The sequence below is a fragment of the Lotus japonicus genome, chromosome 1 (genome assembly GCF_012489685.1).
Source record: "Lotus japonicus ecotype B-129 chromosome 1, LjGifu_v1.2".
NCBI lineage: Eukaryota > Viridiplantae > Streptophyta > Magnoliopsida > Fabales > Fabaceae > Lotus > Lotus japonicus.
In genome coordinates this window covers 101,038,578-101,051,439 of record NC_080041.1, presented here as the reverse complement: position 1 = coordinate 101,051,439, position 12,862 = coordinate 101,038,578, and the positions used below count along the sequence as shown (strand labels likewise).

At 37.1% G+C, this 12,862-nt stretch overlaps 1 protein-coding gene across 1 annotated transcript; it reads left to right on the top strand.

Moving 5' to 3' along the window:
- The first annotated feature begins 2,778 nt into the window (after positions 1 to 2,778).
- LOC130728448 (nitrate regulatory gene2 protein-like) lies at positions 2,779 to 9,142 on the top strand. The gene is made up of 4 exons (XM_057579927.1): positions 2,779 to 4,289; positions 4,850 to 5,034; positions 6,717 to 6,940; positions 8,116 to 9,142. Exons 1-4 carry the CDS (start codon positions 2,984 to 2,986, stop codon positions 8,903 to 8,905), a joined length of 2,505 nt encoding a protein of 834 aa, XP_057435910.1. The 5' UTR covers positions 2,779 to 2,983; the 3' UTR covers positions 8,906 to 9,142.
- The last annotated feature ends 3,720 nt before the right edge of the window (positions 9,143 to 12,862 follow it).

Sequence of the window (12,862 nt, the reverse complement as noted above, 5' to 3'; positions counted from 1 at the left end):
TCTTATAATCCAAATAGTTTCTTGCCTTTTACGAGAGTCTAATAATCATTCCATTTTGAAAGAAATTCTATGTTTTTCTTTTGTACCGGTCTTGGTTTTGTCTTGAATTTCTGATTAAGAGAAAGAAATGAAAAAATATATATATGAATTAGAATATATGAATTTATTTATATGGTTACGTTATAGTAGACTATATTTAAGCGCATAGATCAACAATACAACTTATTTAACTGCTGAGTTCTTTCATATATACATTTAGACTCAAGTCACAATTTTAGAACAAGACTTGCCTAAATATTTAAAAGACACGATGTTTATGTAAAAATTATAGAAAAAAACAACTCATGACATGAAAATGTCAGAACACGTAGAAAAATGTTTCTTAATTAAACTTCTATTTTTCTTTTAACATGGATATGTGATGGTTGAATTTTTTGCTATATAGGGAGGGAAACGTAGAGTTTTCTAATTTCTACCGTTAAGAAAGAAACACCTACCAATATTTGTAGTCTAACACCATACTCTTTTAGACACACTTCCTATGATTTAATTATTTTAAGAAATGGTTATTTGTCTCACTTTTTGAAAAATATATTTACATTTTTAAAAAATAAAATAATCACATAAATTGTGTTAAAAATTGTGTTTAAAAGAGTTTATTTTTAGCCTTACTCAATAAGTTTTGACATTTGAACCACCACAATAATAACACACCATATAACTCAATTTTTTGTCAATCTCTTTCTTCCTATCACTTCACGTCATATATAATATCATTTTTTTCTATTCCCTCCCTTTCTATCTCAATAGTATTTAGGTGTTTAAACATCCAATGATATCTATCAACCATTAATGTTACTATATTTGGATATAGGGTCCGTCTAATATGGGACACTTAAAAAGTTGACCAAATTTAGACCGACTTCTTTTACCTACTATAGTAAGTCATGTTATATATCTATTTTTCTTTTTCATTTAAATTTATAAGGGCACCGTTCATTCCTCTTAATTGTCATTGCTCATCACTTCCTTCTCATCGCCGACTCTGGTGCGATCCTCGTTCACCGCTTAATCTCCTTCTCCCCTTCCCCCTCCCTCTCCCCTCATCACGATTGATTCTTCGAAGTTGGTGTTGCATGAAGATGGAATATGTGGTGTTATTAGTGGAAATGCATTGCTAACAACATGGGTTAGGTTGGTGGCTATTTTGGCATAGGTGGGTAAAATGATGTTTTTTTGTGCCGCTAAGGAGGAAACGACTGATAAGAAGGAATAACAAAGCTTGGTTGTTTCCCCTGTGATTGTTGTTGGTCTTGGGGGATTTGTGGGAGTGAAGGGGATTGTTATTGGGTGAGGTTTGAGTTTGAGATTTGAAGAAAGGGAGAGGATTGTAGGTTTGAAGACGAGGGATTTGCGTTGGATTTTGAGTTTGAGGGTCCATGCTGGTCGAGGGTGATGATCTGGACGCAGTTTCCATCACCCTTTACCATAAGAGCTTCGTACACTATCATTATGGGAGTTCAATCTCATCATCGTTATGTCGCTTTAGTTGTGCTTGTACCTGCGAAGATTGGCATAACACTTGGTCCAAGCTCGATTGGACCTTTCCAACGTTACACCCTCACATCATTATCCTCTATGAGCTGTTAGAGATTAAGGTGGGGCGGCGATGGTTAGGATGAGGTGTGGCTAGATTGAAATCCAATTGTTTTTTTATAGGCAAATGTTAATTGTTAGAAATGTTAGTAAATTAATCTTCCTCCGGGTTTGAACCTGAGACCATTCACTCTTCATCTCACCCAACTCTTACCACTTGAGCTATCCTTTGAGGACAGATTGAAATCCAATGGTGTTGGGGCCAGAGATGCGGTGGCAGGAAGTGATTTGGGTAAGAGAGTGCACATTTAGAAATACTTCATAATCAAGGGACCTATTTAAAATTTTGAAAAGTTTTAAGTGTCAATGAAACACCTATATTACCCTCAACTATTAACTTTTTTTTTTTGAAAGTAACTATTAACTGATATACGGTGCATTGCTTTTCCAAGTGACACATATTAGATAATATGGAAATCATATTATGAAATGTACATTTAAATGAGCTGCCAGGTTATACCAAGTTTTAAGAAGATCAAATCATAACTATTAAAGATCACACGTCAGATTTCAACCTTAAAGTTTTTAAGTAGGTCGTGCATTTTTGTCTAGTTCTCAACATACTTATTAATATACTTAATAAAGCAAGGAGTTTAATGAATATGCACTGACAGTGTAAAATAATTTTACATAGTTATCCAATCAAAGCATGCCACATAGGAGAGATAATTACATTTGACTTTAATTTTAATTAAAAGAATAAGATATTTTTTGATTTGGCGGAATTCAATTGGATATCTATGTAAAACTATTTTACACTGTCAGTGCATATCAATTAAACTCTAATGCAAATATTTGAGAACTGTAAGATTTTGTTGGTCATGGCCCTATATTATTTAGCAAGAACACAACACATAGCCTAAACTTGTTTCCAAATTATTCTAGTCTTTGCATATGATATCCAACTCCAATCCTTTCCACATGACTAGTTTTAAAATTTCAATTTAAGTAAAACCTTTTATGATTGCAGCATTGAAAAAAATTTAAAATAAAATTTCAATTTCCATCCATTCATCAGCCATCATTGCCTTGTTTTATGTCCAACTCAATACAGTGTCCCCTAATAAAAATATATTTGTTTTTTTTTTTTAAAAAGACATAAAAAAACCAAGCAACTAAGAATGTGGCACTTGTTCTAAAATGCTTCAAAGACACCACACACCAAACTCACTCTCAAGTCTCAACACAAACACTTCCACACTAGTACTACTACTACCATGACCCTTCTCTCTGTTCCATTTTCTTTCACTTAAAAACAACCACTGCTTTTGATTCACTCAACCCACGCGCCGCTTGGTGTATTTCACGCGCCACCGTTGTTGGTAAGATGGGTTGCTCGGCGTCCAAGCTGGAAAACGAGGACACGGTGAGGCGGTGCAAGGACCGGCGCCGTCTCATGAAAGAGGCCGTCCACGCGCGCCACCACCTCGCCGCCGCGCACTCCGACTACTGCCGCTCCCTCCGCCTCACCGGCTCCGCACTCACCACATTCGCCGCCGGTGAACCCCTCTCCGTCGCCGACAACACCCCCGCCGTCTTCATCAACCCCCAAAAAGCAACATACCACCCCCCACACACACAAACTCAAACACCACCGCCACCGTCTCCGTCACCGCCACCGTCCGTTTACACTCCTCAGCCGCCTCGTTTCGACCCTTCACCCTCCCCCACCATTTCCACCTCCAAGCTCCCTCACATCCTCTCCGACTCCACCCCCACCAACCACAACCGCCGCCGTAAACCGCCGCCGAAGCTCCCCCACATCCTCTCTGAGTCTAGCCCGTCCTCCACCCCTCGAAGCCAAGCTTCCACCAATAACTTTGCTTCCAATTTCTTCCCCACCGCACACTCCAACTACTCCTCCACCCCTTCCCAAACCTCCTCCGTTTGGAACTGGGAAAATTTCTACCCACCGCCGCCTCCACCGCCTGGCTCCGATTACTACGACAGAGAACACGAAGATCCTGCTCCTGATGCAGCTTCCCAATTCTCTTACAAATCCCGAAACAGCAGAAAAAGTGAGAGTGCCTTTTCTTCTTACTCCCAGCAACAACAACAAAAACAGCAACATCATCAGCATCAGAATCAGCATCGAAACCCCACCCCACAACGTGATATCGATGGATTTGAGTCTGAGAGATCGGAATATGATTATTTCAATGAGAAATTTGCGACGGTGCAGAAGCATAAGCATCTGGGTCATGATGATGATCATCATCTTGCGGAGGAGTACACTGAGACTGAGAGAGAAGAGGTTGAGTGTAGTGAATGGGGTGAGCATTACAGCACAACGAGCTCATCTGAAGATGGTGATGATGAGGAGGATGATGATGATGATGGGGTGGAAGGGGATGTGGAATCCAGGATGGGGAGGACACGGTCGAATTTTGGGTTGGAGTCAATGGCGGCGGCGCCCAAGAAGGGGAAATCGGAGGATGTGGCGTCGTCCTCGTCGGTGAGGACCGGGTCGGGTGTGATGGAGATGAAGATGGTGGTGAGGCACAAGGACTTGAGGGAGATTGTGGAAGCGATTAAGGAGAATTTTGATAAGGCTGCTGTGGCTGGGGATCAGGTTTCGGAGATGCTTGAGATCAGCAGGGCTCAGCTTGATCGCAGTTTCAGGCAATTGAGAAGTGAGTTTCATCATTCCCTTAAACCTCAAGTAGAGTGTTTGTTTGATTGGAAAGTGCAGGGAAATTTATGTTTTTTTGGTTGTGTTGGGAAAGTTTTTAGATACAAATTCAGATTCCTTTTGTTCTGGTCTTTGCATTGATTGTTAGAAAAATCTGGGTAGGTTTAAATTGAACAATTTTGACCTGTCATTGCTGTGTGACAATGTGTAATTGATAGTCTAATTTCTTCTGGTTTTTGTTAGGGGTGTTAAGAGAGCAGGAAAGGTTTTGTTTTCAGGCAATTTGCATCAAATTCACTTCTTGTGTTTGCATTGATTGTTAAGAAATTTTTGGCAAGGTTGAAATGATTTGAATTGGATGATTTCAAGTTTTTTTATTCATATTTGAGGTGTTAAAAATTTAGCAGTGACTCTAATTTCTTCTGGGTTGGTGATTTGGGGTACTGAGAGGGCATTGGGGAAGTTAGATTTTCTGGGATTTTTCATCAAATTTGTTGAATAGAGGATTGGAAATCATGGGCAAGTTGGGGTTGGTTTGAATCTGATGGTTTTCTCTTGCAGAAACTGTGTATCACTCAAATAGCTTATTGAGCAACCTGAGTTCGAGTTGGACCTCCAAACCGCCATTGGCGGTTAAGTACCGGCTCGATGCCGCTTCCCTGGATGAACCGGGCGGTCTGAAGAGTCTTTGCTCCACTTTGGAACGCCTTTTGGCTTGGGAGAAGAAGCTCTATGAGGAGGTTAAGGTAATTTCCTTTCTTAATTTCAGGGTATTTTTGGTATTTTGAAGAGACATGGTGGTCTTGTTAGAAAAATAATAATTTTATATTATAATTTTGGAGACAATAAAAAAGGTAAAGCAAAAGAAATGTGTTAGAGGATATGCAGTGTAGTGATGTTGGACTTTGGTAGCGTAAGGTCACCGCAGAATTTGTCTGTTTAGTGTGAAAATGACTTCCCTTGGAATTGACCAAACTAGCCTCAGTTGTTGGGACCAACCTTTTTTATTATGAAAAGTGAAAACATAGAAATGGTGCCTATATATATGGAACTTGTTAGTGTCATTTCACATCTAAACAGCTTTCATCGTTTCACTATTGTTATATTTTTTTTTCAATGTATTTATTGTTGAAAGTTTTTTATGAGGATTTAGAAGGTTATTTAACATTTTGAATATGAAATAAATATAAGTTCAATTAACTATATTACTCTCTCATTTCAGTAATGCACTAATGCTCTCTCATACATATTGGCAGAGATACCAAAACACTAGGAAAATGTTATAAATATAATAATTGGATGCTCTCTTTATTTTATTTTTTAAGTTGCTAATGCTTTGAAATAAAAAAATTCTGATTGGAGAGAGTACTCACCTGGGAGCAAATTATAGCACAAATGATGTACAGGGAACTTTATTCTTATTGCGCTTATATATCTCAGGAGTAATTTTTAGTTAGTCAAGGTTTATTACAAGCACTCAAATAATTATTTGACATGTATAAGGTTATGCAGAGAATTGTACTTATCTTGGAAATGTTATACACATGTCAACTAATGGTTTTAGTGCTTATCATATAGTAGACCATGCTTAACTAAGAATTTCTCATAGTTTTGTACTTTTGTATAATATCTTGATTTAGCTGTTTGGATACCCGTTGACACCTATGCAAACAGATGTTAGCACTCACTTCGAAACAAAGAAAGAGAACAAAACGCTTCTTATGGATTGTGATGAAAGCTCGTTAACATCACACTCAATTGATATTCAAACACACACTTAGACATATGTGCTTGTCTCAATGACAATCTTTGGTGTAGTTTGGCACAAGTGAAAGCTAAGTGATGGTTAAAGCAAAAGTAACAACTGTATAAATTATGACATTTTGCTTGTGTGGTGTTGATATTATTTATGTAATATTGGTAATTTATTGTGTATGCAATGACTGAAAACTCTCACCCTTTGTACTCTTTCCCCAATGAGGCTAACTGGCTTTTGTTGACTAGAAGGGAAAATAACAAGAAGTAAAGAACAAATAGATTAACAGATTAGGTCACTTCCACTTGCCATTTTCTTCAAACATTGTCTTACATGTGATTGATTGTTCAAGGCTATAAGTGAATGAAACTCTTCTGATAAAGTCCATTCATGCTACATCAACTGGTATCCAAATACACTTAGTTACCGAAAAAGGGTGGGTTTCTGTGGACATACAGCACAAAAAGAAAAAAGAGAGAGTACTGCCTAGGGTATTGATTAGGGATGCTTGAAATCACTGTAAATGTTGCCTCTAATGGTCTAACCAAGCTTCCTTTTTACAAAACTGATATCTGGCATTGTTGCACTTATTTTTAGCTAAAAGCCTACTATAGCCATGTGATTTTGGAACAAGGTGTGCTAACTCATTCTGTAATTTCTTCTTGAGTTTAGACAAGAGAAGGTGTGAAGATTGAACGTGAAAAGAAATTGTCAGTTTTGCAAAATCAGGAATACAAAGGAGAGGATGAAGCAAAGATATTCAAAACTAAGACGTCCATAAATAGGCTGCAGTCACTAATCACTGTGACATCTCAGGCTGTGTCCACCACCTCAACTGCAATTATTGGGCTTAGAGACTCTGATCTTGTTCCTCAGCTTGTTGAGCTCTGTCATGGGTATGTACTTTACTATTTTCTTTGCTCCAAACACCTAACTCATCAAGTTCTAGTACATTAGGATTAGGGATTCGGGTCTGTAGTTATGGATACCCTGCATTCACGCATTCAAGGGATCTGAACCGTTTGATTAAAGATCCGTTGGTTTCTCTGATTGCAGAAAATCTAAATTCTAGGATTAGACCATTAGATCATTAATCAACTACGAACTGTGTTGATCAACATTTAGTCCAATTTGACAACAATTCAGGCATATAGGAGCCACTGATCTGCTGTTCCTAATTCCTATTAATGCAAATGAATGAACTTTAATAGATAAATTGGGCCCCAGAAATTTTCAACTATATTAGACTAATAGGAGTCCCTCTTGTTTGGTCTTGTGTCCCATTATGAATTAAATGTGATATTGGAGATTTCATGAGCTTGTTATGTTGCTACTCACCACAATTTAGGATCATTCTTAGTTGCTTCTAGGATATATATGCCTGAATCGGTGTGAAAAATGGTGGAAAGTGAGGACTTGAGTGTGGTGAATTCCCAATGTCTCCTTAAGAACCCGGCTCTTAAGAATCGAACTTTCGACTTAGGGATTCAAACATTCACTATTAACCACTGGGACCGGCAGTCCGGCACCCATTGGGTCTGTGAAAGAACTTTATCTGAAAAAAGTCTAGATACTTATATTCTTTGATCAAGAAAATTTTGAGTGGTAGTTGAAAGCATTATGGCTTACCTCTCTCATATGGCACCTGCCCTCTCAGCTCTGTGTAATGGCATGTGCCTATTGGTACCTAATTGTCCAACTGCTGCCTACCCCTTATAATCAAACCTTGGCCCACCACGGCTCCTGTCAAAATGTTTTTTTGTCTTTTTGGCTCCACTTGAGCAAATTTTTTTATTAATGGAGTTAGGTGTGTTAAAAAAGTAAGTACAATATATGATATAACCCTCATTAGCTGTTTCTAAATTATTTAACTGGTTGCTATAAGTGAATAAAATAAAAAAATAAATTATTGCTATTATTGTTATTCATCTGTTTTACTCAATTATTACTTTAAGAGTTTGTCTCCGTGCAACTATTATATTTCTTAATTTTGGTCTAATCCTACTTTCAGAATATACCTATTCACTTACTGTTTTCATATGTTTGTGCATTTGTAATATGTTAAATGTAGAATCATGTACATGTGGAGATCAATGCACCAGTATCATGAAATCCAAAGCCACATAGTGCAGCAAGTCCGCGGTCTGGTGAACCGAACATCAAGAGGTCACTCAACTTCTGAACTGCACCGGCAGGCAACTCGGGACCTTGAATCGGCTGTGTCGGCATGGCACTCCAGTTTCTGCCGCCTTATAAAATTCCAGCGGGACTTCGTCCTGTCCTTACATGGCTGGTTTAAGCTCAGCCTTGTCCCCGTCGATACCGACAACAACATCCACAACAGCAGGGAAGCCTCTGATGCATACATGTTTTTTGATGAATGGAAGCTCGCGCTTGATCGTGTCCCGGACACGGTTGCCTCCGAAGCCATAAAGAGCTTCATTAATGTCATCCATGTGATATCTTCCAAGCAAGCTGAAGAGCTCAAGATCAAGAAACGAACCGAGACCGCATCCAAGGAACTCGATAAAAAGGCCTCATCGGTGCGGAACTTAGAGAGGAAGTTTTACCACTCGTATTCCATGGTAGGCATTAGCCTTCCTGACACTGCCCCTGACAATGGACAGGGCTTGGACGCGCGCGACCCGCTGGCCGAGAAGAAACTCGAGCTCGCGACATGCCAGAGACGCGTCGAAGATGAGATGCTGAGGCATTCCAAAGCTGCGGAGGTAACAAGAGCCATGACACTCAACAATCTGCAAACAGGGTTACCTGGGGTTTTTCAGGCACTGACCAGTTTTTCTTCCTTGTTCACTGAGGCTATTGGGTCAGTGTGCACTCGTTCTTATGCCATCAAGTAGGCAATTTATTATCTAGTTTCTTCATAAGGGCTGGGAATTTTTGGCGGCAAGCTCTTATTGCTCTTACTGTTTTTGAGTTATATTTTGAAATGTAAATATGAAGAATTTTGTTGGTTCACATATTTTGATGGGATGGGGAATTTTCTTATTGTACAGGGAAATTTCTTGGTTTACTGTATCAGTGGAGGGGATGGCAATTTTTAATATATCAATAAATTATACGCATTTTGTTCTGAAGTACCATTATCATGTTAATTTTCTTTGTATATATTCTGTGTGTTAATTGACAATCCTCACTATGAATTAGCTATTAGGGTTGAAGTATAAGGTATAATTCAACCTACTTTTAAGATGGTATCAAAGTCCATTCGATCTGTCATCTCCTCGAAGCAAAAAAAAAGTCCACTCGATCTAATCCCTAGCTACCTTCATTGTGGGTTGTTAGATGCCTTCATTGCGCCCACTCTAGTATGTCTTCATTGCAATCATCATTTGTGCGAACTTCATGATCTAGAGGATCAGGATTCTTTCATGTAAAAACTTCACATGACATTGTCAACTTCAAGTTTTGTCTATGTTTCAGACCTTTTGAATATTTACGAGACAATACTATGTCATGCACCAATACTATATATCATGCATGAGAAGATCCTAATCCATTAATATATGTGTAATGTTTGGATCAGCTTAATCAATTTTGACTATAGAATGAATCAATTGTAATAAGATATGCACTTTTTGATTTCATGTTTGAGAGCTTTAGGATCAATTTTCGACGACCCTAATCATTTTTCTGTGGTTATATAGATGTTAAGCAATTGACTACCGTAATTTTTCACCGTGTATTTAAACATACATATAATAGCTAGTAGAAGACATAATCAAGCACTCTCACATTTCATAAATATAAAAATTACTTTTCTTATAAACATAGTCAGTTTTTTTTAAAAATCTGACAATGTTGTTCAACCATGCACTAAATGGCTTATTTTTCTTCCATGTGAGGTTGTGTAATTGCATATCTTAATATGGATTGGGCGGGAACTAAGGAGATGTTTGGATGATTTAAGGAATCAGAATCTCTGATTTTTAATCTTTAATTAATTGAATTTGATTTGCCATACATACTTGTTTGCTTATAGGTTCATATAATTCTTTATTATATGTGCATTGGACAGATTAGGATCTTCCACACTTGACGCTTAATGGTGGGGACAGATGAGTCAGTAACTGTGAGATGCTTTTCACAATGTCAATTTCTGTTATTTTCATATCTTGAAAAAGAAGATGGTGTGTGCTATTTGAAGGTGACAGCTAACGTGGACATGAATTGAGACCAATCAGTCTTGTTATCAAAGTGGAAAGTTCCATGGAGCACATGGCATGTATATGTGCAAGTTGCCAAGTCTTCATCTTCATTACTATTAAAATTATAAACTTATACATTTCTTATTATTGTTTTTGTGCAAATAGGAAATGTGATCCTCGATCACACAGTCAACTTCAACTGCAAAACTGCCGGCACTTACCTTTCAGATTCAGTCTCTACTCTCTTCATGTATGTTTTATTGTTGGCTTATTATTCTATTTGATGCTCGAAAAAGTTAGGCAAACACCTAATAATTGTAGATACTCAACATAATAAGGCTATGTTTGGTTCGGAAAGAAAAGTAGAAGGAAAGAAAGGAAAAGAAAGGAAAGGAAAAGGAAAGAAAGAGAAATGAAAGTGAGATGATTTTTTAGGTTGTTTGGTTTAAGAGAAAGGAAAAGAAAAAGTGGGTGGAAAGAAAAGTGTGTATGTATAAAATGACATAAACATCCTCAACATTTTTATATTATATTCATTATTTCAAATTAATGTAAAACTTACCTTTTTAAAAATATTTTTTTAATAAATTATTCCACGCATTAAAAGTTTAGAAGTAAAATAATTTAAGTTAAATCAAATGGAAAATATATATAAAAGAATGAAAGCTTTTGTGTTTTGTAAAAGAACGTATTTATACAAAAATTGGCAGTTAGAATAAGCAAAGTGGTAGGGATAAAATTGTCTTTTGAGCAAAAATCATACACATTCTGTCCTTTTCTCTCCATTTTGGGATGAAAGTTTTTCTGGAGGGGCCCAAAAAAAACCATCCTTTCCTTCCTTCCTTTATTCATACCAGACGGGGGAAGGTGCATTGGTTTGTGTGCTTTCTTTCCACAACCAAATCTTTCCTTTCCCTTCCCCCAAACCAAACAGATCCTAAAAGTTAAGAGAAGAGAAAAGTAACCGATGTAATGTAATACTGTAAGAAGCAAAAAATAGAGAAAAAAATACAGTGTATAAAGAGCGTTTGTATTGTTGGTAATCTATGTATCATAACTGCTCATCCTCAATTTGTTTTTTTTTTCTTCATGCTCTTTGAGTGTGAGAGAAGTGGGAGGAAAGACTAAAAGAGAGTGGAAGAAACGAAATGGAAGGGAAAAGAAGAAATCACAGGATGAGATTTTTTGTTTGGTATCAGGAAAATTTGAGAAAAGGAAAAACCATGTTTATGGAATAACACATGTATTTTTCAAGTACAAATGAGGTGCGGTAAATAACTTTTTATCTAAAAATATATCTTAAGAATTTAAGAATACAATTACAATATTTTTTAAAAAGTAAAAAGTATATTGTATTGTTAAATAAGAACATCGCCAAAAAATAATAATAATGAGAACATCACACACTCTATTCAACGGAGAAACAAGGGAGTCATAACCCAACCAAAAGAAGGGGATAAAAAAACCTCCAAAGACCATACAAACACAACCCTCCAATAATTCAGCAACTCCAGGACCCAAACACAAAAATATACAAGATGGTGAGCAAAAAGAAATTCCAACAAAACCAGACTATATACACAAAGACACAAACGACCACCATAAAAGAAGCCACTTGAAAAATACACCATCCTGAATAAGACCTTTATCAGATCCATTATAAACTATGCCAATATTTTTTCCCTTGAACCCAATTAAGATTCTCTCTCGTCAATATGTATAAGGAGTCATGTCATGAGCCTCCGATAGAATCAGCGAATTAGGCAAAGGCTCCATCAACATTGGTACCATCATTCTCAAACCCCACTGCCTACTTAGAAAAATTTCAGCCCTCTACCATTTGATTTTTTAGGCCAGCCTCTTTTTCTAGGCAACTCGAACCATAAACTTTCGAGTGCCACACCTCTAAAGCAATTATATTCTTGTTTTTTGATTTGTACTATCCAGTGCCTTCTAGCCAATAATAGTTTTTTTTTTCCTTAAAAAACCTCACATCAAATAAAAAATATTTTGAGCTCCCACGTTAATTTGATTTTCCTCAACGGCATGATTTTGTATTATTTAAAAAAAAAAAACAGAATAGAGTTTGTTATAATTGGGCCAACTCGGCCCATATCCCGGCATTTTCTTTACTACTCAATTGGGCCTAGCAGGTTAGGTCAATATGAATTGGGCTAAAATAAAGTTATCCTCCAAGTGGGCCTAGGTGAGAGGGTTCCTTAGATGCAATTCTCGACTTAATGAACCAACTAAGCTTCATACTCATTATATGACTTGGGAATTTGTAATGTTACGTGCCTTTTCATTTTCTTCTTAGTGGCAAGAATGGTAGTAATTTGGTAGTGGTTAGGGGGCGAGGTTAGGTCGGTGTTTGCACTTTACAGTGATTTGTGGTAAACTGATATTTTCTAATCTCATATTAGAAACAAGTCAATTGAGGATTTTTTAATGAAAATATTTTTCAGAAGTAGTTAAATCAAACGTTAAACGAAAAACAAACCAATACAATTTCGATCGAAAGCAAAAGTGCACTTAGAAGGAAAATTGCTAATTGGGAAACGAAATTCATTAAATAAAGGAAAACAAACATTACAATATTTGCCAAACGCGAGTACAACATTGAAAGCATAAGATGTTCAAACAAACACA

Coding starts and splice junctions, on each gene's coding strand:
- LOC130728448 (XM_057579927.1), top strand. CDS start 2,984: ATGGGTTGCTCGGCGTCCAAGCTGGAAAACGAGGACACGGTGAGGCGG. Junction 5,035..6,716: donor AGCTCTATGAGGAGGTTAAG/GTAATTTCCTTT, acceptor TCTTGAGTTTAG/ACAAGAGAAGGTGTGAAGAT. Junction 6,941..8,115: donor CTTGTTGAGCTCTGTCATGG/GTATGTACTTTA, acceptor TGTTAAATGTAG/AATCATGTACATGTGGAGAT.